This window comes from Bufo bufo, chromosome 6, assembly GCF_905171765.1.
Source record: "Bufo bufo chromosome 6, aBufBuf1.1, whole genome shotgun sequence".
Taxonomy (NCBI): domain Eukaryota; kingdom Metazoa; phylum Chordata; class Amphibia; order Anura; family Bufonidae; genus Bufo; species Bufo bufo.
In genome coordinates this window covers 194,310,194-194,336,974 of record NC_053394.1, presented here as the reverse complement: position 1 = coordinate 194,336,974, position 26,781 = coordinate 194,310,194, and the positions used below count along the sequence as shown (strand labels likewise).

The following is a 26,781-nucleotide window of genomic DNA, read 5'->3' as shown; positions in this document are numbered from 1 at the left end:
GACGTCAGGGCGCCCCACGCGCATGGGTGACGTGATCACATGGATCACGTCATCCATGCGCATGGGGCGCTCTGACGTCATTCTGGAGCGCCCTGGGAGCCGCACGGACGGTAAGTATACTGCTCCCCCGCTCCCCACTACTACTATGGCAGCCAGGACTTTAATAGCGTCCTGGCTGCCATAGTAACACTGAACGCATTTTGAAGACGGATCAGTCTTCAAATGCTTTCAGTTCACTTGCTGCGTTGTTACGGATCCGGTGGGCACCTCCGGCAAATGGAGTGCACGACGGATCCGGACAACGCAAGTGTGAAAGAGCCCTTACAAAATTAAAAAATCTCGGTGCGGTGATTCAGGTCCCAAAACATCAGGAAGGCAAGGGGTATTACTGTTTCTTGTTAGACAACCGGATGGTTCGTTCAGAACCATAATAAATTTGTAACCTCTAAACAGATCAATAAAATTTTGACGCTTCAAGATGGAGACTGAGATGGACCACACCTCTAATTCCTCCAGGAGCGGTAATGTGCACCCTAGACCTGAAGGATGCATATTACCATGTGCCAATTCACCCAGATCACCAGAAATACTTAAGATTTGTGATATGGGAAGAAGGCGGAGTGAATCCATTATCAATTCTAATATCTTCCATTCGGAATATTACCGCCCCCTCGGGCATTCATAAAATTAAGAGATCGTGGCTTTTCTCAGGATGAAAGGGAATACAAATCGTTCCATATCTGGACGATTCTCTTCTAATCGCAGACTCAGTGCATATGTTAACCAATCATACTCGGACTGTGATCTCTCTCCTGCAGGACCTAGGTTGGATCCTAAATTGGGAAAAATCAGACCTGACACCCGATACAGGAACATTTTCTTAGGAACTCTACTGGACTAGAGATTGCAAAAATCCTTCCTTCCGGAGAAAAGACAGCAAGATACCCTCTACTTCAGAGTCTTTCCAACAGGTTTTCTCTTGGGCAGAGGGAGAAATCCTATCAATTTCAGTGGTTCACCTAGAAGGGTCAAAAAAACTATCAGCAGATTTCCTCAGCAGGCATTACCTAGACCCAAGCGAGTGGTCCCTAAACAAACAGGTTTTCCGGGATTTGACAGCGAAGTGGGGATATCCCGAAATAGAGCTTTTTGCCACACTGAAAAATGCTCAAATTCTTTCTTCTGCCAGGATCCAGCAGACCACCCGACTGCGGTAGATGTCTTGTCCCAGAGATGGAATATGAAGCTGGCTTATGCTTTTCCTTCTAATTCCAGCTTTTCTCAGAAAGATCAGGATGGGGTCATTTTTATAGTCCCGTTCTGGCCAAAACGAGTGTGGTTTCCTGTCCTGACCTCTTTGGCCTTGGAAGATCCGATAACTCTTCCCCTGAGACCAGATCTGCGTTCTCGGGGTCCAATTTGGAACCCGGAAATAAGCAGGCTAAAGTTAACAGCGTGGCTTCTGAAAGGGAGTTATTAAAATTACAGGGAATAGGCCATAAACAAGTAACCACTGCCATCTATAACAAAATTTGGAAGAGATTCTGCTCATGGATAGTTTTGAGAAATCCGCTGCTGGTCTTCCTAGTGGCGATTACATCGGCCCGTAGGTTAGGTGAAATTCAAGCTTTAACCACCCGAGAACCTTGCGTTAGAATTTTAGAGGACAGGAACATCCTTAGACTAGATCCAACCTTCTTACCAAAGGTAGTTTCTACGATCCATCTAAATCAGGAAATTATACTGCCTACCTTTTGTGCAGATCCCAAAAATAGGGAAAAAAGCTTCCACTTATTAAATGTCAGGGGTTCTCTTCTGATCTATTTAGAAGCTACCAGTGGATTTAGACGGGACTCTAATCTGTTCATACAATCTTCTGGCCGAAACAAGGGCAAGAAAACTTCAAAGACCATGTTAGCCAGGTGGATAAAATCGGCAATTAGGAACTCCTACCAGATGATTATTCTACTATTATTTGGATTAAGGGGTTACTGTTAGATATCCATTATTGGATATCTTAATTTGGATCCATAATTTAGAAAACACTGGTGTGTGTGTGTGTGTGTGTGTGTGTGGGGTGGGGGAAACTTTTAATCTCTCCATTTCCTGTCCCAATAGTGGGCGGAGAGACATCCTTCATGTGGTGCTGTCATGTCGGACTCCTGGAAATACAATTACCGGTAAGGCTACTTTCACACTCGTGTTTGGTGCGGATCAGTCATGGATCTGCACAGACGGATCTGTACAGATAATACAAACGTATGCATCCGTTCAAAACGGATCAGTTTGTATTATCTTTAACATAGCCAAGACGGATCCGTCTTGAACACCATTGAAAGTCAATGGAGGACGGATCCGTTTTCTATTGTGTCATGGAAAACAGATCCGTCCCCTTTGACTTACATTGTGTCAGAAAAGATCCGTTTGGCTCCATTTGTCAGACGGACAAGAAGTGTTTTGGTGTCTGCCTCCGAAGTGGAATGGAGATGGAACGGAGGCAAACTGATGCATTCTGAGCAGATCCTTTTCCATTAAGAATGCATTAGGGCAAAACGAATCTGTTTTGAATCGCTTGTGAGAGCCCTGAACAGTTCTCAAGCGGAAAGCCAAAACGCCAGTGTGAAAGTAGCCTAAGACTAACTCTTACTTTTACCTAAACCCATGACAGCACCATAGAGAGATGGATCCACCCCCACAATTGGACAGGAATCTACAGAGCAATCAAAAAGTGAACACCCACCTCCTCCCTCAGTGTGGTTTCCTGTTCTCCGGACAGAGGAGCCTGGAGCATGCAGCCTTCGGGGCTGTGAAACAAGGAACACCTTATGATGGATTGAACTTAAAGGGAACCTGTCACCTGGATTTTGAGTATAGAGCTGAGGACATGGGTTGCTAGATGGCCACTAGCACATCTGCAATACCCAGTCCCCATAGCTCTGTGTGCTTTTATTGTGTAAAAAAAAACATTTGATACATATGCAAATTAACCTGAGATGAATCAGAGCTTGAAAATTACTCTATTCTGGTCACGCAAGGAAGATATGACTCTGTTAATTTGCATAAAAGGCGGGAAGTACAAAAATGCATATATGAATTTGTCTGCAAATGAAATGAAGTGTAATTTATGTTTAGGGTAACACAATGAACATTTAGAAACACTCAGTGAGGGTAGCATAGTAGAGGTGACAGGTTCCCTTTAAGTTATACAGCGAATATTTGTGTTATATGGTTGGTATGAATCTGTTTGACCTAATCCTGATTGATGCGTTGGAATCTTTGATATTCTGTGGCTTTAGGGCCTGGTCGACGACCTCTAGGCTTTAGGGCCTGCTCGACGGCCTCTAGGCTTTGGGGCGCGCTCGACGGCCTCTAGGCTTTGGGGCGCGCTCGACGGCCTCTAGGCTTTGGGGCGCGCTCGACGGCCTCTAGGCTTTGGGGCGCGCGAATTTACGATGCCTGTCTGGCTGAACGCCTGTGCGTCCATACCTGGCCGGCAGCTCCAGCAGCAGTATCTGGATGACTGTACTTGGCTCTGAGTGGGTGTCTACCTTGGTGGCTATGCCTGGTTGACAATTTGTAGTTTAAAGGGGTTTTGCAGGATTAGAAAAACATGGCGGAATTCTTCCAAAAACAGTGGCACCCTTTGTGCATGGGTTGTCTGTTGTTTTTTTTTCTTCTCCATTTAGATTCCATGGGGCAGAGTTGCAATTCTGAACACAACCTGTGGACAGGCATGATCCTGTTTTTGGAAGAAAGGAACCATGGTTTTCTAAACCTGGGCAACCTCTTTAATGGTCTACAATAAGCATAGCACACTAACAAAGCCCTATAATGCTCCTGAGGAGGATTGAGAAGATGGGTGGACAATATTGTTTGGATGGCCTACAGCAGTGTTAACCAACCTTTAACACTCCAGTTGCTGTGAAAATACAACTCCCAGCATGCAAACATGCTTGGCTGTTCACTCCCACAGAAGTGAATAAAGCATTCTGGGAGTTGTAGTTTCTGAACAGCTGGAGTGCCGTAGGTTGCTGATCCCGGGCCTACAGTAAGTAAGGTGTTCCAGCAAGGCCCTATAAGCCTTCTTGTTGGGAAGTGAAGATATGGGCTGGACCATATTGTTTGGATGGCCTACAGGACATATGATGTATCAACAAAGCCCTATATGGCTCCTGGTTGGGAGTAAGAAGATGGGCTGGACCATTTAGTCTGGATGGCCTACAGGAGGTATGGCTCACTAGCAAAATCCTATAAATACTTACCGCCGATCTAGAACTTCCCAGGGAGGCCTTGAGGGTCGGCGGTTGTCTGCTGGGGTCCTTATTGTGGTCCTTTTCTGGTGATGGGGACCCTAGGAGGTCTGAAGGGTCCAGGGGGGCCCTTTGGACCTCTTGCGGCAGATCCATGAGCTTCTCTAGGGGATGGATGCCACGGTAAGATTCAATCATGGTTGCCAGATTTCGTGGAAATTTGGAGATTTCGCCTTCTGAAGTTCTTCTGGTAAATGTAACACAGGGCCTTGCAATATAATCTGCACCAAAGGAATCGGTTTTCAGCAATCCTTATTCAGTTTTGATCATTTTGTGTGAAGATAATTCCTTCTCTAAAGATGTTAAATCTGTTATTTTTATAAACACTTGATGAGAAACCCATATGAGATTTATTTTATAAGATTATACTGGGTTTAAAGTATAATGTATAGTATTGAAATTCCCTAGATTTTAAGATGTTTATTGATCTGACTTTTAGTTCAGACCTCTTGTTAGTCTTTGGGTTCCCTATGCTTCCTTCTGGGTCTTCTCAGCTTAGATTACTTTTCAAGCACGGTCCCTCCCGAGGGGTGTTTTATATCTCTATTTGGTCTCTCTATGGTGCTGTCATGGGTGAAGGGAAAAATAATTACACTTACCGGTAATTCCCTCCCTGGTGCTTATAGTTGATGAGTTGTTTGTCTTTAAAGTTAAAAAGCAAACAAACAAAAAGTATGAAGTTATAGGAATTCCATTCCTGAGGTAGGAAGTGGGTGTTCCCTTTTTGATTGCTGTGAGGCTTCCTGTCCAATTGTGGGGACGGATCCATCTCTCTATGGTGCTGTCATGGGTTCTGGAAAATCCAAATACCGGTAAGCGTAATTATCATTTTCTCCTGCTCCACGGCTTCCCTCTGTTTGGCGTGCAAATGCTGGAACTGGCCGTGTTCATCCTGAACTACACGATAAACTGGGTGCTGTGGTATGGTGATCTCCTGTGTGTGTGTTTAAGGCCTCTTTCACATGGGCGAGATTTCCGCGCGGGTGCAATGCATGAGGTGAACGCATTGCACCCGCACTGAATCCGGACCCATTCATTGCTATGGGGCTGTGCACGAGTGGTGATTTTCACACATCACTTGTTCGTTGCGTGAAAATCGCAGCATGCTCTATTTTGTGCGTTTTTCACGCAATGCAGGCCCCATAGAAGTGAATGGGGCTGCGTGAAAATCGCAAGCATCCGCAAGCAAGTGCGGATGCGGTGCGATTTTTCACGCATGCTTGCTAGGAGACTATCGGGATGGGGACTCGATCATTATTATTTTCCCTTATAACATGGTTATAAGGGAAAATAGCATTCTTAATTCAGAATGCTAAGTAAAATAGTGATGGGTTAAAAAAATATATAAAATAATAATTTAACTCGCCTCATCCTCTTGTTCGCGCAGCCTGGCTTCTCTTCTGTCTGTCTTTGAGGAAAAGGACCTGTCTCTTCTGTCTGTCTTTGAGGAAAAGGACCTGTGGTGACGTCAATGCGCTCAGCACACGGTCTGTCACATGATCTGGATCATGTGACGGACCATGTGATGAGTGCAGTGACATCACCACAGGTCCTTTTCCTCAAAGAAGAAAGGAGAAGAGAAGTCTGGCTGCGCGAACAAGTGGATGAAAAGGAGTTAAATTATTATTATTTTTTTTAACCCCTCCATCACTATTTTACTTGGCATTCTGAATTAATAATGCTATTATTTTCCCTTATAACCACGTTATAAGGTAAAATAATAGCAATCTACACAACACCTAACCCAAACCAGAAGTTCGGGTTTGAGTACCAAACATGCCGATTTTTCTCACGCGCGTGCAAAACGCATTAAAATGTTTTGCACTCGCGCGGAAAAATCGCTCATTTTCCCGCAATGCACCCGCATCTTATCCAGCCCAAATCCGTGATGCCCTTGTGAAAGAGGCCTAAGGGGTGGATAGGGCACTTTTGACCTAACAGGTGTTTCACAGAAATTAATATGTAGTGGTTGGTGAAAAGTGGATATGTAAGCTATTCGGACTAAATCAGAGATATAAGCTGGTAAAACTACAGGGTATGTACTATGTAAAGGATGAAATGAATTTAATCTTCCATGGAATGTGTGGTTAGTTTTTGAAACAATCCTGCATGCACAGGGCAGGTTTCGCAGTGGTAAATGTTGTCTTTCCTTATCCCTCTTTTGGAACACACCCTGCATCTTTTTTGGGTCCTTCCTGTGACAAACTCCCCTCTTTTGAGTTTGCCATGAGTACTTGGAGAGGGCTACTTGCCAGCCTCTTACCATGTGATTACGGTCCCATGTTGAATGTACCTGTTTTATGCAATAGCTGCATAGTTATATAAGTTCATGTATTTTGCTGTCTTTTGCTACCATGTGGCTAATGGAGTCTTGCCTCTGTCCTTGGGAGAAAAGTGGATCACTTCTCAATTCTCCAGGACAAAAGACTGTGTAGAACCGGTTTTGGGCAGAAAAGCCATGAGTACAGCCAGGCCAAAGAGACTTTTACTAACTTTTGAACCCCTGGTCTGATTCGTGCCATTTTTTAATATGTTGTTCCCCTGAATGGATTGATTGTGAATATGTATTTGTATAAAGATTGGATGTATATTTTTAAAGTTACAGCATGTGGGTAAAAACTGTATTTTTCCTGCCTGTGATAATTATGTTAACCATTGTGTACCATAATTATATCACAGGCAGAGGGGAGGATGTTATGTGGGTTGTAACCTTTGTGTTGTTTGTTAATGTATATTTGTTGTGGGGGTCTCCCTTGCATGGGAGCAGGGCATAAAAGAAAGTGTAGTTTTGAATGCCTGTGAGGCTCCAGTAAAGTCTTGTTCCAGCATTCAGCTTTGGCTCATGTATGGACTTATTTGGCGATACCAGCGATACTAGCGATAATAGCGATTTATTGCTCTGTGGATTATTTGGCTGTGCTATTTCATGGGAAGAAGGGAATACTAGACGTTGACACAGATGAGTCACACTTCCCTTTCTTGCTGTTTGGGGGACTTGACCTGGAAAATGTTTCCCTGGTACAACATGGGCACCATGACTCCCTGAAGTACTGGGACCCTCCCCGGCCCAGCTTTGAAAAATTAGGGCCTTGATAACCACCTCTTGGAACTGAAGGAAAGTTTGTGTGGCCTGCAAATTGAAATAGCACGTACACGTTGTACATTGCCGTTTGTACGAGGTGCACTGCCAGCTTTTTGTACTACACTTTCGTTTTTCGTGTGGCACTGTAGGGCTTCTGAACTTGATCTGAAAGATCAACCCCTCCCATGTGCCTGTTGTAATCAAGGATGCAAACTGGTTTGGGGACAGGAGCAGGGGAGCTGGTGTTACTGTGAATGGTGGTCATTAAAAGGACATCCCTTTTGTCCTTGTACTTAAAGGGATTCTGTCACTACTTTCTACCCTATAGAGCTGCGGACATGCACGGCTAGATCGTTGCTAGCATGCCTGCAATATGCCTGTCCCATATCTCTGAGTGGTTTTATTGAGTGTAAAAAATGATTTTATACACTGCTCAAAAAAATAAAGGCAACACAAAAATAACACATCCTAGATCTGAGTTAATTAAATATTCTTCTGAAATACTTTGTTCTTTACATAGTTGAATGTGCTGGCAACAAAATCACACAAAAAAAAAAAATGGAAATTACATTTTTCAACCTATGGAGGTCTGGATTTGGAAGTGGAAAAACACACTACAGGCTGATCCAACTTTGATGTAATGTCCTTAAAACAAGTCTAAATGAGGCTCAGTAGTGTGTGTGGCCTCCATGTGCCTGTATGACCTCCCTACAACGCCTGTGCATGCTCCTGATGAGGTGGCGGACGGTCTCCTGAGGGATTTCCTCCCAGACCTGGACTCTAAAGCATCTGCCAACTCCTGGACAGTCTGTGGCGCAACGTGACGTTGGTGGATAGAGCGAGACATGATGTCCCAGATGTGCTCAATTGGATTCAGGTCTGGGGAACGGGCGGGCCAGTCCATAGCATCAATGCCTCGTCTTGCAGGAACTGCTGACACACTCCAGCCACAAGAGGTCTAGCATTGTCTTGCATTAGGAGGAACCCAGGGCCAACTGCACCAGCATATGGTCTCACAAGGGGTCTAAGGATCTCATCTCGGTACCTAATGGCAGTCAGGCTACCTCTGGCGAGCACATGGAGGGCTGTGCGGCCCTCCAAAGAAATGCCACCCCACACCATTACTGACCCAATGCCAAACCGGTCATGCTGGAGGATGTTGCAGGCAGCAGAACGTTCTCCACGGCGTCTCCAGACTCTGTCACGTCTGTCACATGTGCTCAGTGTGAACCTGCTTTCATCTGTGAAGAGCACAGGGCGCCAGTGGCGAATTTGCCAATCTTGGTGTTCTTTGGCAAATGCCAAACGTCCTGCACGGTGTTGGGCTGTAAGCACAGCCCCCACCTGTGGACGTCGGGCCCTCCTATCACCCTCATGGAGTCTGTTTCTGACCGTTTGAGCAGACACATGCACATTTGTGGCCTGCTGGAGGTCATTTTACAGGGCTCTGGCAGTGCTCCTCCTGTTCCTCCTTGCACAAAGGCGGAGGTAGCGGTCCTGCTGCTGGGTTATTTCCCTCCTACGGCCTCCTCCACGTCTCCTGATGTACTGGCCTGTCTCCTGGTAGCGCCTCCATGCTCTGGACACTACGCTGACAGACACAGCAAACCTTCTTGCCACAGCTCGCATTGATGTGCCATCCTGGATAAGCTGCACTACCTGAGCCACTTGTGTGGGTTGTAGACTCCGTCTCATGCTACCACTAGAATGAAAGCACCGCCAGCATTCAAAAGTGACCAAAACATCAGCCAGGAAGCATAGGAACTGAGAAGTGTCTGTGGTCCGCACCTGCAGAATCACTCCTTTATTGGGGGTGTCTTGCTAATTGCCTATAATTTCCACCTGTCCCATTTGCACAACAGCATGTGAAATTGATTGTCACTCAGTGTTGCTTCCTAAGTGGACAGTTTAATTTCACAGAAGTGTGATTGACTTGGAGTTACATTGTGTTTAAGTGTTCCCTTTATTTTTTTGAGCAGTGTATATGTAAATCAGTCTGGTAAGGATCCCAAGGGGCTGTACTAACTGTTCTGGAGCCCAGCCACGCCCCCTTTCTGACTTTGTGAGCAAGGAAGAGATTCGTGGATACAGGCGGTGCTGGCTCCTAAACAGGGGGGTGTGGCTAGGCTCCAGAACGGTTAGTACTTATCAGGCTGATTTTTATATATCTATATATATATATCTATATATATATATATATATATATCTCTCTATCTCCTTTTTTTACACCCAATAAAACCACACAGAGCTATGGGACAGGTATATTACGGACATACTAGCCGGGTCCTTCTGCTAGTCTCTTTTATATATAAAAATGAGTTTGTCTGTCTGGACGTTCTTTATGCGGGACCAAACGACGGGACCGATCTTCACCAAATTTGGCACACAGGTACATCAGGTGTTCGGGAAGGTTGTAGACCGGGTCTCAGCTCTCTAGGACTGAGAGATTCCCAAAAAATGAGAATTTACTCCAGGTTTCCATAACAACCCAGCCATTTTTCTTCACTGCTTAAATGGGCGGGCACAGTGGAGGTCACTGTTATTAAATGGGCGGGCACAGTGGAGGTCAATGCTAAAGGGGCGGTCACTGTTAAAAAGGTGATTACCAGAGAGCCAGTAGTTACGTACACTAATTACTATTTTCACACTTAGGATAGGGTTTCTCTTAGCTGTGCACTCGTAATCAGGTACCCATATAAATCTTTGTGAGCCTCCCCATTAGTGTATTATTACAGTGAATAAACAATGCAATTCTGACATTGTTTTTATGACAACTCTGGCATGGGGAGTAAAATTTTTCTTTTTTTTTTTTTTTTTTTTTTTTTTTACACCGTAAGATCTGCTATCGGGAAACGAGGATTTTTGTGTTTACACAAACTATCCAATTACACGATGAATGAGCGTTTTGCTAGTTTATGGGACATGTTTACACTGCCAGATAATAGCCAACTAGCATTACTATGAACTCATAAGCGATGATCTTGGTGATTCTCGGCCCGTGTAAAGGACCCTTAAAACATAAGTTTTATTAATTGATAAAACTGTTATCAAAAATTGCATGGAACATGATAAAAACAAATCTCTATGAATAAATGAGGTACCTGAACAAATTGCTAACATAAGGTAGGTCTTGTCGTGTCAATCATTTCCATCCTGTAAGATCCAAATGCTTAGATTTTTTTTTTTTTTTTTTATGGTTGCGGATGCTGAAAGACAGAGTATTTGATAATACTGAAAAATGAATCTAGGTGTGCTGTCATTCACCCTTCTATGTATTGATAGGTAAAAGGGCCCTATGTCGCCCTACCTAAAAACACAGTCCTTCAAACGGCCAATTCTTAGGCATTGCACCTCCTGTACCACTCCCAACATAACATGTTTAATCCCGTAAATTGGGAATCTTTAGGGGGCAATAGGTGGCTGTTAGAAATTCAAGTGTTTAATGTTATCTTACATACCGCAGTATACCTTAATTTAGGAATATTCTTGGCCAATAACTATTTAGTAACCCCTCTCGTGATACATGAGAGGTCCTAAATAAAACCTTTGGCCAATGGGCCTAGGTTCATGGGATAAACAGTATTCCCTCACCCATAGCAGTGACACTGCCACATGGGACTCTGCGTTCTTCCAGATGTCATCAGCTCCCTAAGCAGCTGGCCTGGTCAGTAATCCCCACCCTGTGTCTGACATGGAACATCAGGATGAATCAGGATGAATGTCAGTCACTGTGAACCAGTGAGCTGCAAGGAGGGTAGGCTTACACTGCGTGCATAATTATTAGGCAAATGAGTATTTTGACCACATCATCCTCTTTATGCATGTTGTCTTACTCCAAGCTGTATATGCTCGAAAGCCTACTACCAATTAAGCATATTAGGTGATGTGCATCTCTGTAATGAGAAGGGGTGTGGTCTAATGACATCAACACCCTATATTAGGTGTGCATAATTATTAGGCAACTTCCTTTCCTTTGGCAAAATGGGTCAGAAAAGTCAAAAATAGTGAGATATCTTGCAGAGGGATGCAGCACTCTTAAAATTGCAAAGCTTCTGAAGCGTGATCATCAAACAATCAAGCGTTTCATTCAAAATAGTCAACAGGGTCGCAAGAAGCGTGTGGAAAAACCAAGGCGCAAAATAACTGCCCATGAACTTAGAAAAGTCAAGCGTGCAGCTGCCAAGATGCCACTTGCCACCAGTTTGGCCATATTTCAGAGCTGCAACATCACTGGAGTGCCCAAAAGCACAAGGTGTGCAATACTCAGAGACATGGCCAAGGTAGGAAAGGCTGAAAGACGACCACCACTGAACAAGACACACAAGCTGAAACGTCAAGACTGGGCCAAGAAATATCTCAAGACTGATTTTTCTAAGGTTTTATGGACTGATGAAATGAAAGTGAGTCTTGATGGGCCAGATGGATGGGCCCGTGGCTGGATTGGTAAAGGGCAGAGAGCTCCAGTCCGACTCAGACGCCAGCAAGGTGGAGGTGGAGTACTGGTTTGGGCTGGTTTCATCAAAGATGAGCTTGTGGGGCCTTTTCGGGTTGAGGATGGAGTCAAGCTCAACTCCCAGTCCTACTGCCAGTTTCTGGAAGACACCTTCTTCAAGCAGTGGTACAGGAAGAAGTCTGCATCCTTCAAGAAAAACATGATTTTCATGCAGGACAATGCTCCATCACACGCGTCCAAGTACTCCACAGCGTGGCTGGCAAGAAAGGGTATAAAAGAAGAAAATCTAATGACATGGCCTCCTTGTTCACCTGATCTGAACCCCATTGAGAACCTGTGGTCCATCATCAAATGTGAGATTTACAAGGAGGGAAAACAGTACACCTCTCTGAACAGTGTCTGGGAGGCTGTGGTTGCTGCTGCACGCAATGTTGATGGTGAACAGATCAAAACACTGACAGAATCCATGGATGGCAGGCTTTTGAGTGTCCTTGCAAAGAAAGGTGGCTATATTGGTCACTGATTTTGTTTTTGTTTTGTTTTTGAATGTCAGAAATGTATATTTGTGAATGTTGAGATGTTATATTGGTTTCACTGGTAAAAATAAATAATTGAAATGGGTATATATTTGTTTTTTGTTAAGTTGCCTAATAATTATGCACAGTAATAGTCACCTGCACACACAGATATCCCCCTAAAATAGCTAAAACTAAAAACAAACTAAAAACTACTTCCAAAAATATTCAGCTTTGATATTAATGAGTTTTTTGGGTTCATTGAGAACATGGTTGTTGTTCAATAATAAAATTAATCCTCAAAAATACAACTTGCCTAATAATTCTGCACTCCCTGTATACTGTGGCTGTGAAAACAGCCTCTCTACTGATAGGTAACACATGCGGAGAGAAGAGAGCAGATAATGTACCTGCAGTTTTAAATATATATATATAGGCTTGATGGCTCAGAATAATAAAACTTTACACTTAGTACAGCTTGGTATTGCTGGATATGATGCTACAAAGGGATCTTGTTATATTCATTTAGATTTTACGATAACTCATTTAGATGTTACAATATGTCACATGGTATCATTGGGATGAGCCGTACTGATTTCTTGTATAAATAAGGTAAGCATGCTGGTCCTATACCTGTAATCACCTGGGCATGTACACCAGTGTGTCCCAACTGAATGTCACACAAATCACTTATAAGCCATTCCCCTAGACATAGAGTGTAACCATATGGGCAAGGAGTATTCCCATTGCACCAGAGTAACCACAAATGCATTTTAAAGGGGTTATCCCATGAGTAATGTAAAAAATAAAAATTGGATATCAGATAATACCTGACACTTTCTAACAAAGCTTCACATGGATCCAGAGATCTCCTTATTGATTGCTCTGCTAGATTTATATCAAGCTAACAGCCCAATGGGAGTGTCTTTTCTGCTGCAGCTAAGGAAGTGTGTCCCTGCTCTCCCTATCACAGCCTAGGAGGCAGTTGCCGAATGAGACTGAGCATGTGCGGCCTCCTCAGTGAGCAAGTCAAAGATATTAAGAAAAAGAACAAAGAGCAGGTGGTGCTATGCAGATACATTTTTATTGAATAACTCAGTTATTTGGTACCACTTGGAACCGAACCAGAGTTTGTGAAATGTTTTTTTACAGTAGAAATTGATTTACGAAGTTATTATGCAAAGTCTCGCTCTTCGGCTCATATTAGCCAATACATTCTAATGTACGGAGCGCTCGCTCTGTACAGTATTCAAACTGAGTATTATGCAAATCTACTTCGGATGTTTCATCCAAAGTTGATTCGCCCATCCCTAATGGGGACACACCTGGTTGCTGAGAAATGTTCTAAAGTTATATATAATGCAATATTTTTTTTCCTTCCATATATAAGAGAAACCTATTTTTTGTGTTTGCAGGGCTTACATAGTGCAAGTGTTCCTGGCATCTTGGCTTTGGATTTGTGTCCAACAGACACCAACAAAACCCTTACAGGTGAGCAAACCATACTTTTAAAGTCATTTTGCAAGTTATCCCCTGTCCACACGATCCACTGCTTATCAAAATGGGGGAACAGGGCCTCCTTTCTAGGGATCGTGGGTTTCCTAGTTGTCGGAGAGAAGCTCTGGCTGGTTCTGGACCATCCCTACTTACTTTATTAGTTTTTTAGCACACAATAGAGGAAAGTAGACATTTAGGGGGTCATTTATTAAGACCAGCGTTTTAGACGCTGGTCTTAATAAACCCCTATACCTGGCGCCGGCCTCTTCATATATTGGACAGTTCCACCGCCTATTCTATCATGCTGTCTAATTACGATCTGCTGCCGTCAACCCACTGTACAGCATGGGGATGAACAATGGCATAGAGATCGCTCCTCCCCATGTTGCAGGGGAGATTGCTGCATGTAATATTCACTCTCTCTTCCACTAGCGAGCAGGCAATTGCTGGGAAGAAAGGAACACTTCCCACCCTACAATCTTCTGCCTGATAAGGGTGCCTAATACATTCTTTAGCACAGTCTAGTGTATAAAATCTTAATACATCCTGTCATGAAACAGCGGGTATGAACCCACTGCCACGTGTCCTACCTCCTTTAACCCCTTAACCCCTTAAGGACCGGGCTCATTTTCACCTTAAGGACCAGGCCATTTTTTGCAAATCTGACCAGTGTCACTTTAAGTGCTCATAACTTTAAAACGCTTTGACTTATCCAGGCCATTCTGAGATTGTTTTTTCGTCACATATTGTACTTCATGACACTGGTAAAATGAAGTCAAAAAAATTATTTTTTTTGCACAAAAAAATACCTAATTTACCAAAAATTTGAAAAAAATTAGCAAATTTCAAAGTTTCAGTTTCTCTACTTCTGTAATACATAGTAATACCCCAAAAAATTGTGATGACTTTACATTCCCCATATGTCTACTTCATGTTTGAATTGTTTTGGGAATGATATTTTATTTTTTGGGGATGTTATAAGGCTTAGAAGTTTAGAAGCAAATCTTGAAATTTTTCAGAAATTTACAAAAACTCAATTTTTAGCGACCAGTTCAGGTCTGAAGTCACTTTGCGAGGCTTACATAATAGAAACCACCCAAAAATGACCCCATCTAAGAAACTACACCCCTCAAGGTATTCAAAACTGATTTTGCATACATTGTTAACCCTTTAGGTGTTGCACAAGAGTTATTGGCAAATGGGGAGGAAATTTGAGAATTTCATATTTTTGTCAAATTTTTCATTTTAACCCATTTTTTCCACTAACAAAGCAAGGGTTAACAGCCAAACAAGATTGTATCTTTATTGCCCTGACTCTGCCGTTTACAGAAACACCCAATATGTGGCCGTAAACTACTGTACGGCCACACAGCGGGGCGTAGAGTGAAAGGTGCACCATATGGTTTTTGGAAGGCTGATTTTTATGGACTGGTTTTTTGACACCATGTCCCATTTGAAGCCCCCTGATGCACCCCAAGAGGAGAAACTCCCTAAAAGTGACCCCATCTAAGAAACTACACCCCTCAAGGTATTCAAAACTGATTTTACATACGTCGTTAACCCTTTAGGTGTTGCACAAGAGTTATTGGCAAATGGGGATGAAATTTGAGAATTTCATTTTTTTGCCTAATTTTCAATTTTAACCCATTTTTTCCACTAACAAAGCAAGGGTTAACAGCCAAACAAGATTGTATCTTTATTGCCCTGACTCTGCCGTTTACAGAAACACCCCATATGTGGCCGTAAACTACTGTACGGGCACACAGTAGGGCGTAGAGTGAAAGGTGCGCGGTTTGGTTTTTGGAAGCCAGATTTTGCTGGACTGGTTTTTTGACACCATGTCCCATTTGAAGCCCCCCTGATGCACCCCTAGAGTAGAAACTCCATAAAAGTGACCCCATCTAAGAAACTACACCCCTCAAGCTATTCAAAACTGATTTTACAAACTTTGTTAACCCTTTAGGTGTTGCACAAGATTTAATGGAAAATAGAGACAAAATTTCAAAATTTCACATTTTTGGCAGATTTTCCATTTTAATATTTTTTTTCCAGTTACAAAGCAAGGGTTAACAGCCAAACACAACTCATTATTTATGGCCCTAATTCTGTAGTTTACAGAAACACCCCATATGTGGTCGTAAACCGCTGTACGGGCACACGGCAGGGCGCAGAAGGAAAGGAATTCCATACGGTTTTTGGAAGGCAGGTTTTGCTGGACTGTTTTTTTTGACACCATGTCCCATTTGAAGCCCCCCTGATGCACCCCTAGAGTAGAAACTACAAAAAAGTGACCCCATTTTAGAAACTACGGGATAGGGTGGCAGTTTTGTTGGTACTAGTTTAGGGTACATATGATTTTTGGTTGCTCTATATTACACTTTTTGTGCAGCAAGGTAACAAGAAATAGCTTTTTTGGCACGTTTTTTTTTTTTGTTATTTACAACATTCATCTGACAGGTTAGATCATGTGGTCATTTTATAGAGCAGGTTGTCGCGGACGCGGCGATACCTAATATGTATACATTTTTTTTTATTTATGTAAGTTTTATACAATAACTTCATTTTTAAAACCAAAAAAATGTTTTAGTGTCTCCATATTCTAAGAGCCATAGTTTTTTCAGTTTTTGGGCGATTATCTTGAGTAGGGTCTCATTTTTTGCGGGATGAGATGACGGTTTGATTGGCACTATTTTGGGGTGCATATGATTTTTTGATCGCTTGCTATTACACTTTTTGTGACGTAAGATGGCAAAAAATGGCTTTTTTTACACTGTTTTTATTTTTATTTTTTTACGGTGGTCATCTGAGGGGTTAGGTCATGTGATATTTTTATAGAGCCGGTCGATACGGACGCGGCGATACCTAATATGTATACTTTTTTTTTATTTATGTAAGTTTTACAGAATGAGTTCATTTTTGAAAAAAAAAAAATCATGTTTTAGTGTCTCCATAGTCTAAGAGCCATAGTTTTTTCAGCTTTTGGGCGATTATCTTGAGTAGGGTCTCATTTTTTGCGGGATGAGATGACGGTTTGATTGGTACTATTTTGGCGTACATGCGACTTTTTTGATCACTTTTATTACCTTTTTTGGGAAGTAAGGTGGGCAAAATTTCAATTTTCTCATAGTTTTTATTTTTTTATTTTTATGGCGTTCACCGTGCGGGGAAAGTAACATGACCATTTTATAGATCAGGTCGTTACGGACGCGGCGATACCTAATATGTGTAGTTTATTTTATTTTTTTAATTTTTATTCAGTGATAAATGTTTTTTTTTTTATCTTAACTTTTTTCACTTTTTTTTACATTTTTGTGACCCAGACCCACTTGGTTCTTGAAGATCCAGTGGGTCTGGTGTCTGTATAATACAGTACAGAACAATATATATTGTTCTGTACTGTATTTTACTTACACTGAACAGATCTGTGCTTTTAGCACAGATCTGTTCAGCACCATGGACAGCAGGACGCCTGAGCAGGCGTCCTGTTGCCATGGGAACCCTCCCCGTCTGCTCAGAACTTCGCAGACGGGGAAGGGTAAGGACGGGGCTGAGGGGGGCTCTCTCCCTCTCCATCGGGGGGCTGCAAAGCCACAGCAGCCCCCCGATGGAGAGGGAGGGAGCTCCCTGACCAATGACAGTTAACTTTTTCCATACAGCGGTCCGTACGGACCGCGGTATGGAAAGGGTTAAACGGCTGACATCTTCACAGATGTCAGCCGTTTATACCAGGGTGCCAGCAATGTGCTGGCACCCTGGTATACCCACTAGAAGCCAACGATCGTTCATGGGGAGGCGGGCGGGGGATCGCGATCCCGCCTGCCGCACCGCCCGCCTCCCGCAACGCCCCCACCGCCTGCGACACCCCCCCCGCACCACCCTCCGGCATAAAATCGTGCAGGGGTGCAGGGGGGGGTGAAAAATAATGATTTTAGCCACTCTAAAGTTTCTGATCCCCGCGGTCAGGGACCGCGGGCATCAGAAACTGCAAAAAGCGCAGCAAACCGCAGGTCTGAATTGACCTGTGGTTTGCTGCGATCGCCGATACGGGGGGGTCAAATGACCCCCCCCTGCGTTGTTACGGGATGCCGGCTGAATGATTTCAGCCGGCGTCCCGTTCCGATTAACCCCTGCGGCGCCGGAATTCCGAATTTAAGTCAGGACGTACCTGTACGCCCTTGGTCCTTAAGGACTCGGGAAATAGGGCGTACCGGTACGCCCTGCGTCCTTAAGGGGTTAAGGACTCAGCCCTATTTCACCTTAAGGACTATCTGACCAGTGTCACTTTAAGTGCTGATAACTTTAAAACGCTTTGACTTATCCAGGCCATTCTGAGATTGTTTTTTCGTCACATTTTGTACTTTATGACACTGGTAAAATGAAGTAAAAAAAAAATAATTCCTTTTTATTTATTAAAAAAAATACCAAATTTACCCAAAATTTGTAAAAAATTGCAAATTTTCAAGTTTCAATTTCTCTACTTTTATAATACATAGTAATACCTCCAAAAATAGTTATTACTTTACATTCCCCATATGTCTACTTCATGTTTGGATCATTTTGGGAATGATGTTTTATTTTTTGGGGATGTTACAAGGCTTAGAAGTTTAGAAGCAAATCTTGAAATTTTTCAGAAATTTTCAAAAACCAAATTTTTAGGGACCAGTTAAGGTCTAAAGTCACTTTGCGAGGCTTACACAATAGAAACCACCCAAAAATGACCCCATTCTAGAAACTACACCCCTCAAGATATTCAAAACTGATTTTACAAACTTAGTTAACCCTTTAGGTGTTCCACAAGAATTAATGGAAAATAGAGATACAATTTCAAAATTTCACTTTTCTGGCAGATTTTCCATTTTAATTTTTTTACAGTTACAAAGCAAGGGTTAACAGCCAAACCAAACTCAATATTCATGGCCCTGATTCTGTAGTTTACAGAAACGCCCCATATGTGGTCGTAAACCGCTGTACGGGCACATGGCAGGGCGCAGAAGGAAAGGAATGCCATACGGTTTTTGGAAGGCAGGTTTTGCTGGACTGGTTTATTTACACCATGTCCCATTTGAAGCCCCCCTGATGCACCCCTAGAGTAGAAACTCCAAAAAAGTGACCCCATTTTAGAAACTACGCGATAGGGTGGCAGTTTTGTTGGTACTAGTTTAGGGTACATATGATTTTTGGTTGCTCTATATTACACTTTTTGTGAGGCAAGGTAACAAGAAATAGCTGTTTTGGCATCGTTTTTATTTTTTGTTATTTACAACATTCATCTGACAGGTTAGATCATGTGATATTTTTATAGACCAGGTTGTCACGGATGCGGCGATACCTAATATGTATACTTTTTTTTTACACAATGATTTCTTTTTTGAAACCAAAAAAATCATGTTTTAGTGTTTCCATAGTCTGAGAGCCATAATTTTTTCAGTTTTTAGGCGATTACCTTGGGTAGGGTATGATTTTTGCGGGATGAGATGACTGTTTTATTGGCACTATTTTGGGGTGCGTGTGACTTTTTGATCGCTTGCTATTACACTTCTTGTGATGTAAGGTGACAAAAAATGGCTTTTTTTTTTACAGTTTTTATTTTTTTACGGTATTCACCTGAAGGGTTAGGTCATGTAATATTTTTATAGAGCAAGTTATTACGGACGCTGCGATACCTAATATGTATACTTTTTTATATTATTTATGTAAGTTTTACACAATTTCATTTTTGAAGCCAAAAAAAATCATGTTTTAGTGTTTCCATATTCTGAGAGCCACGGGACACCCCCCCCCCCCCCGGCGTTGTGACAGGATGCCCGCTGATTGATTTCAGCGGACATCCTGTTGCGATTAACCCCCGCCGGGCGGCAATCGCGATTTAAACTTAGGACGTACCAGTATGCCCTGAGTCCTTAAAGGGTTAAGGGCGTTGTCCAAGTGAACCCCTCGATTCTTCACAATACCCCTGATGGTGGAGATGGACTTTCTCGAGGGGAACACCAGGTTGCTACCTCTTGAGGATAGGTACGAGAGGCAGCTGGTACAGGAGGTACCTGAGAAAGGTACCAGAACTACAGGTGGAGTCATTACCAGGAGCAACAGTGCAGGACCGAAGGATGAGGCAGAGGCGTAGTCAGACAGGCAAAAGGTCAGGGTACAGGTCAGGCAATACAGGTCCGCAACAGGAGTCAGGAACACAAGTGGTTATCAGGAACCTAGGACCTTGACACTGAGGCATCTGGGAAGGGGGCTGTGCCACTTATATATGCGCATGAGGGCTAGGATTGGTCAGCGAGGTCACAAGACTTAACCCATAAAACCCAGGAAGTGACGCGCGCCGCCCCTTAAGGAAGTGCTGCAAAAAAGCAGCAGCAATCATGCTGTGGCCAGGGCTGAGATGAAACTGTGGCGCGGATCCTCAGAACCACAGCACTTACACAGACAGAGCTGCAGAGGTGAATGGAAAGCTCTGGCCACAGATTACCGCTGAGCACGGTGCCCGGGACCGCGGTGGTTAGCAGGGGAACAGCGGCGCACAGGAGCCGCTGTTACACATTAATAAATCAATCAATCAAGGCCTTGAGAGATAATGAGAAAGAAACTGAAAGTAATGCGATTCTCTCAAGAACCTATGAAAGGTATTTTTAAGGCCTCGTGCACACAGCTGTTTTGGCCCGCGTCAGAGCCGCAGTTCTGGCAGCTCGGGTGCGGACCCATTCACTTCAATGGGGCCGCAAAAGATACGGACAGCACTCCGTGTGCTGTCCGCATCTGTTGCTCCATTTTGTGGTTCGCAAAAAAAAATATAACCTGTTCTATTCTTGTCCGCGTTTTGCGGACAAGAATAGGAAGTTATATTAATGGCTGTCCGTGACATCCGTGTTTTACAGTTCCGCGGTTTGAGGACCGCAAAACACACAAAGGTTGTGTGCATGAGGTCTAAGGTGGAGATTAAATTCTCTACCCATATCTTCCATCTTGCTCTCAGATTTCTTGCTGGCAATATTTCATTTTCATCCGTACACTATTCCAGTGAATAGTAGTTAACACTCCGAATAATCTCTTACAATGTAGGGATATATTCGCCTATCCGGTTGTGTGCTATCAAAATTAGGACTGTATTACACCAACATACACACACACATACACACACACACATACACACACACACATACACACACACACACACACACACACACACACACCTTTTGTTATACACACCAACTATTAGTCTGATTGGGCAGAAATTGGTCAGATAAGGCTTCAGATCTGTCATAGGATCTTAAAACCGGAGGAAAACGATTCAGTTTTGTCCTCATTCATTGTTAATAGGGAAAAAGCAGAATAGGGTGCATTTTGTTCCGTTTGGTTGCGTTCCAATGCCAGACACAAAAGCGCTGCTACCAGAATTTCTCGTACATTCCATTGGGGGACACAGACCATAGGGTATAGCTTAGAGGTATTACTAGGAGGGACACTATGCAAAAAAAGAAGCTCCTCCTCCTCGGGCTATATCCCCAGGCACCTCCAGGAGGACTTCAGTCTTTGCTTAGTGTCCGTTCAAGGAGGTTGACGCTTATTCTTCTCCTGTTTGTTATTTTTTTCTGTTTTCAGATGGGGACGCAGGTCAGCATTGCGCTTTCCTGGCCCCTGTGGAGTGTCTGCCACTGTCTTCTGACGGTTCCTGGCTACCTCCCATTCCCCCACAGAAGAAAAGTGGATCCAGGCTCAACCTGTCAGCTCTGGCATCCCACCAGCTGCTGGGACACCTGCTGCCTACCCTACACCAGAGCACTGTTCTCCTAGGTTGGAGTCAGACGTCTGAAGAGGTGAATCCCTGCTGGTCCGGACATCGAGGGAGCATACTGAGCAGATAAGTATTGCCTGCCTTCACCTCTCCCCCTCCCTTCCTCCATGTCATCTGTCTGTGGCGCTTCTGAGGCCACCTGGGTGAGCTAGAGAAGGATCCTGCTGGGGGCATTTTTCCTTTTGGGGGCCTTCTTGGATGGGCAGGGGATTCCTCTTTCGCTAGGCTGCTGCAGAGACAGCCTTATGTTATCCCTACCTGCCGGCAGTTATCGGCGCCGCTCTCATGGCGCTTATCAAATTTTTTTAGGCCATGGCCGCTGCGCTCTCCGCAGCTCCCGCCTCTATTAACCCCCGCTGCGCCGTGTTAGGCGAAGGGGTGTTTTAAACTGCGCGCGCGCTTATTTCGCGCCGCAATGATGCGTTTGAGGGGGCGGGGCCTCGGCGTCCCACTCTGACTTTCCCTACACTGGAGACTCTGCTAGATTGCGGCCGTGCAGCTCCTCTATCCTCTACGGACGCGCTGGTATCCGGAGACTTCTGCTGTTGCCTGGGTGGTAGGACTTTCAGCTGTCCTTGCAGCAACCTGGTAGGAAATCTTTTACTCTTGGAATCCATCATGCCAAAACCTGGGGCCCCTAAGTCTTCCAAGGCCTTCTCTGAGGCTCCACTGGGGTCATGTAAGGTGTGCCTTTTGCCTTTTTCTGTCACTGGTTCCTGTGACTCGTGCCCTGCTCCTGGACAGGATAAGCCTCCTTCTCTTGCTCAGCCCGATCCTCCCTCTGCTCCTGCGGAACCAGCGGTACCCGCCTGGGCTTCCGCCATGTCTAGTGCGGCTGCGGATCTGGCCTTAGTTACCAAGGCAGCCATGTCCTTAATGGAGCGCATGGCAGCTATTACTCCAGTGGCATCCACCACTCCTTCTCCTCTGATTCTCACAGAGGGCGTCTGACTTCTAAGAGGCAGCGTGAGCGGCAGCATTCCTCCTCGGATGACTCCGCTTCTCCCCCCCCCCCGCCTTGAGGCATGCCCGGTTGACTCTCCCTCTCTCAGGGAGCGCAAATCCGAAGGGGAATTGTCCGGATCGGACAAAGTCACGGAGCGGGAACCCCTGCCTAAGCTTTCCACCATGGTAACCGAATTGGTGACAGCTGTCCGTGACACCTTTAATATCCAACGGGATTCTCCTCCCTCCACTAGTTTTTCCACCCAAAAAGCCGGAGTCCGCTGTGTTCCCCGTTCATGAGGAATTCACTGCGGTCATATCAAAGGCTTGGGACCGCCCTAATCAGAAATTTTCGGCCACCAAGCGCATGGATACGCTTTACCCTTTTCCCTCTGACACAGTGGAAAAGTGGACTTCCTCCCCTAAGGTAGATCCTCCGGTGGCCAGGTTAGCCAAGAACACGGCCCTTCCCGTCCTAGACGGTTCCTCTCTGCAGGATGCGATGGACAGACGTCTGGATTCACTTTCCAAGTCCATCTTCTCCCTGGCAGGCGCTTCCCTGCGACCGACCTTTGCGTCGGCTTGGGTCGCCAGAGCCCTTACGGCGTGGTTGCAGCGTCCCTGCAGACACTCTGGATTTTATCCTCCAAATGTCTCAGGCTTCTAAATATCTCTGAGGCTTCGATGGACATCGGCTCCCTCTTTGCCCGTATTTCGGTTCTCTCGGTCATTCAGCGCAGGGAGGTCTGGCTGAAGGTGTGGGATGCTGATGCTTCATCCAAGCGTTCCCTCGCTAACCTTCCCTTTGAAGGATCCAGGCTCTTTGGGGCCCAATTGGATGAGTTCATTTCTGCCGCAACGGGGGGCAAGAGTACTCATCTGCCTCAACCCAGGACCAAGCGCCCTTTTCGATCTCGGGCTTCAGGTTCCCGGGTCCAGTCCTTTCGTTGCTTCTCCACTGCCAGGACGTCGTCGTCCTCGTCAGCTGGGGAATCCCAGGACTCCCGCAAAAAGCCTTTCTTCAAGCCCCAGCCTTCTTGGCGGCCACGGGCGCAGTCAGCCCGTCCTCCTGCTCCCAAGCAGCCCTCCGCATGAAGGGGTGCCCCCACCCCTCGTGGTGGGGGGCAGTCTGCTCTCCTTTCAACAGGTTTGGAGGGCTCACGTTCAAGACGCCTGGGCTCTGGAAATTGTGACGTCCGGTTACAAGTTGGAGTTCGCGTCCAGTCCGCCGGAACGTTTTTTCCCTTCTCGCGTTCCGGGGGATCTGGCCAGGGCCTCGGACCTCATTTTTGCGGTCTCCTCTCTTCTGGACCGTGGTGTCATTTCCCCCGTTCCCCCGGAAGAATAAGGGACAGGTTTTTACTCAAACCTGTTCGTTGTTCCAAAGAAGGAGGGGTCGGTGCGTCCGATCCTGGATCTGAAACTTCTCAACAAGTTTCTACGGGTGCGGAAGTTTCGCATGGAGTCCCTCCGCTCCGTTATTGCTTCTCTGCTTCCAGGAGAATTTCTCGCGTCTGTGGACATTCAAGACGCCTACTTACACGTCCCTATTGCAGAGTCTCACCATCGCTTTCTGCATTTTGCCATCTGGGGTCGTCATTACCAGTTCGTCGCCCTGCCTTTTGGGTTGGCGACCACCCCTCGAGTTTTTACCAAGATTCTGGCGCCTCTCATGGCGCTTCTTCGCACCAGGGGCATCTCTTTGTTGCCCTACCTGGACGACATCTTGATAAAAGCCCCGTCTCTTCCACAGGCCGAGGACAGCGTCCGAATCACGGTTCAATCCCTGGAACAGTTCGGGTGGCTGATCAATGTCCCAAAGTCTACTCTGCACCCCTCCCAGAGACTCTTTCCTGGGGATGGTCTTGGACACCTCGATTTCTCGGGTCTTTCTTCCGGATTCCAAGTCCTCCCAGATTCGACTGGCAGTGTCGCTCCTTCTACGCTCTCCACGTTCCACCATTCGGGAGTGCATGCGGGTTCTGGGCCTTATGGTCTCCTCCTTCGAGGCGATTCCGTATGCCCAATTTCACACTCGTCCGCTACAACAGATGATCCTTGCCCTCTGGAACAAGACCTCTCGGGGTCTGGACGCTCCCGTTCGCCTGTCCCGGCAAGTTCGGGAGTCTCTCCCTTGGTGGCAGTCCTCCCTGAACCTATCGTCAGGAAAGTCCTTCCTTCCGTTCTCCTGGACGATAGTCACCACCGATGCCAGCCTCATCGGTTGGGGAGGCGTTCTCCGAAACCTCACAGTTCAGGGGGTCTGGTCGACGGAGGAATCCCGTCTACCGATAAACGTTTTGGAACTGAGGGCGATTTTCCACTCACTCTCCCACTGGACTCCTCTCCTTGCAAATCGTCCGGTGCGTGTTCAGTCGGACAATGCCACGGCTGTGGCTTATGTCAATCATCAGGGCGGAACCCGCAGTCAGGCAGTGATGCGGGAAGTGGCGAGTATCCTCCTATGGGCGGAGTCTCATGTTCCTGTGTTGTCGGCAGTGTACATTCCGGGAGTCGACAACTGGACGGCGGATTTTCTGAGTCGCACCAAGGTGGATCCGGGAGAGTGGTCTCTACATCCGGAGGTGTTCGAGGACATCTGCCACCGATGGGGCCGTCCGGACGTGGATTTGATGGCGTCCCAGCTCAACCACAAGGTGCCGGTATTTCTAGCCCGCGCTCGAGACCCGCGGGCGTGCGGAGTGCACGCGCTGGTATCTCCATGGCAGCGATACAGCCTCCTCTACGTCTTCCCTCCACTTCCTCTGTTGCCGAAGGTGCTGCGCAAGATCGAGGCGGAGGGGATATCGACCATTCTCGTCGCCCCGGATTGGCCTCGCCGCGCCTGGTTCTCCAGAGTCTCTCGAATGCTGGTGGACGCTTCGTAGCCTCTTCCCGACAGAGAGGATCTCCTGTCTCAGGGACCGCTCTTCCACCAGAATTCACAGCAGCTGCGTTTAACGGCGTGGCTATTGAGACCTCCATCCTGAGGAAGAGAGGCTTCTCTGATGCGGTGGTGAGAACCATGATCAGGGCTCGGAAGCCGGCTTCTTCACAGATTTATTATCGCACCTGGAAGGCCTATCTGACCTTTTATGAGAAATCGGGTTTTCCGCCCCTTTGTTTCTCTGTCCCAGTGGTGCTGTCTTTTCTTCAGTCCGGCCTCGAGGTGGGGCTGTCGCTCAGTTCTTTGAAGGGTCAGGTTTCTGCCTTGGCGGTCTTTTTTCAAAGGTCCATTGCCTTTTTGGGACCTGTGAGAACCTTCCTGCAGGGGGTGGCGCATTCGGTTCCTCCGTATGTTCCTCCCTTGCCCCCCTGAGATCTCAACTTGGTCCTGCGTGCCCTTCAGGCGGCGCCTTTTGAGCCTCTGAGGGAGGTTTCTCTGGTTTTACTCACCTGGAAGGTAGTTTTTCTGGTGGCCATAACCTCCTTCAGGCGGGTTTCGGAGCTGGCCGCACTTTCCTGCCAGGAACCTTTTCTGGTCTTTCACCAGGATAAGGTGGTGCTCCGGCCGGTTCCTTCCTTTTTGCCCAAGGTGGTTTCTCCCTTCCACCTTAACGAGGATCTTGTCCTGCCCTCTTTTTGTCCTCCTCCGGCGAACCCCAAGGAACGCGCTCTCCACTCCCTGGACGTCGTCAGGGCTCTGAAGGTGTATCTAGGGGCTACCGCCTCCTTCCGTCGTTCGGACTCCCTCTTTGTGATTCCCGAGGGGCCTCGTAAGGGTCTGGCGGCTTCCAAGGTCACTGGCGCGGTGGATCCGTTCCGCTATTGCTGCGGCCTATCGCGCTCGGGGCCAGGTTCCCCCGTCGCGGATTACCGCTCACTCCACAAGGGCAGTGGGGGCTTCCTGGGCTAGACGCAATCGCGCCTCCGCCTCCCAGTTGTGTAAGGCTGCCACTTGGTCGTCCTTACATACTTTCACGAAGTTCTATCAGTTGCACTCGCTGTCCTCGGCTGATGCTGTCCTTGGGCGCAGGGTATTGCAGACTGTGGTTCCTGTTTGACTGCTGGACGTTTATTCTCCTGGCGGTGTTGGATTTTTTCTTTTTTCCCACCCCATGGACTGCTTTTGGACGTCCCATGGTCTGTGTCCCCCAATGGAATGTACGAGAAAAGGAGATTTTTTTTGTGAAACTCACCTGTAAAATCTTTTTCTCGTCTTTTCTATTGGGGGACACAGCTCC

The 26,781-nt window shown here is 45.9% G+C and overlaps 1 protein-coding gene across 1 annotated transcript in view; it reads left to right on the top strand.

The window, feature by feature from the left end:
- PRPF19 (pre-mRNA processing factor 19) overlaps positions 1-26,781 on the top strand; it is a 297,502-nt gene that overhangs the window by 131,660 nt on the left and 139,061 nt on the right. Inside the window, exon 9 of the mRNA XM_040436035.1 lies at positions 13,776-13,851. Within this exon, the coding sequence (XP_040291969.1) occupies positions 13,776-13,851 (76 nt within the window). The remainder of the gene's footprint in view (positions 1-13,775; positions 13,852-26,781) is intronic.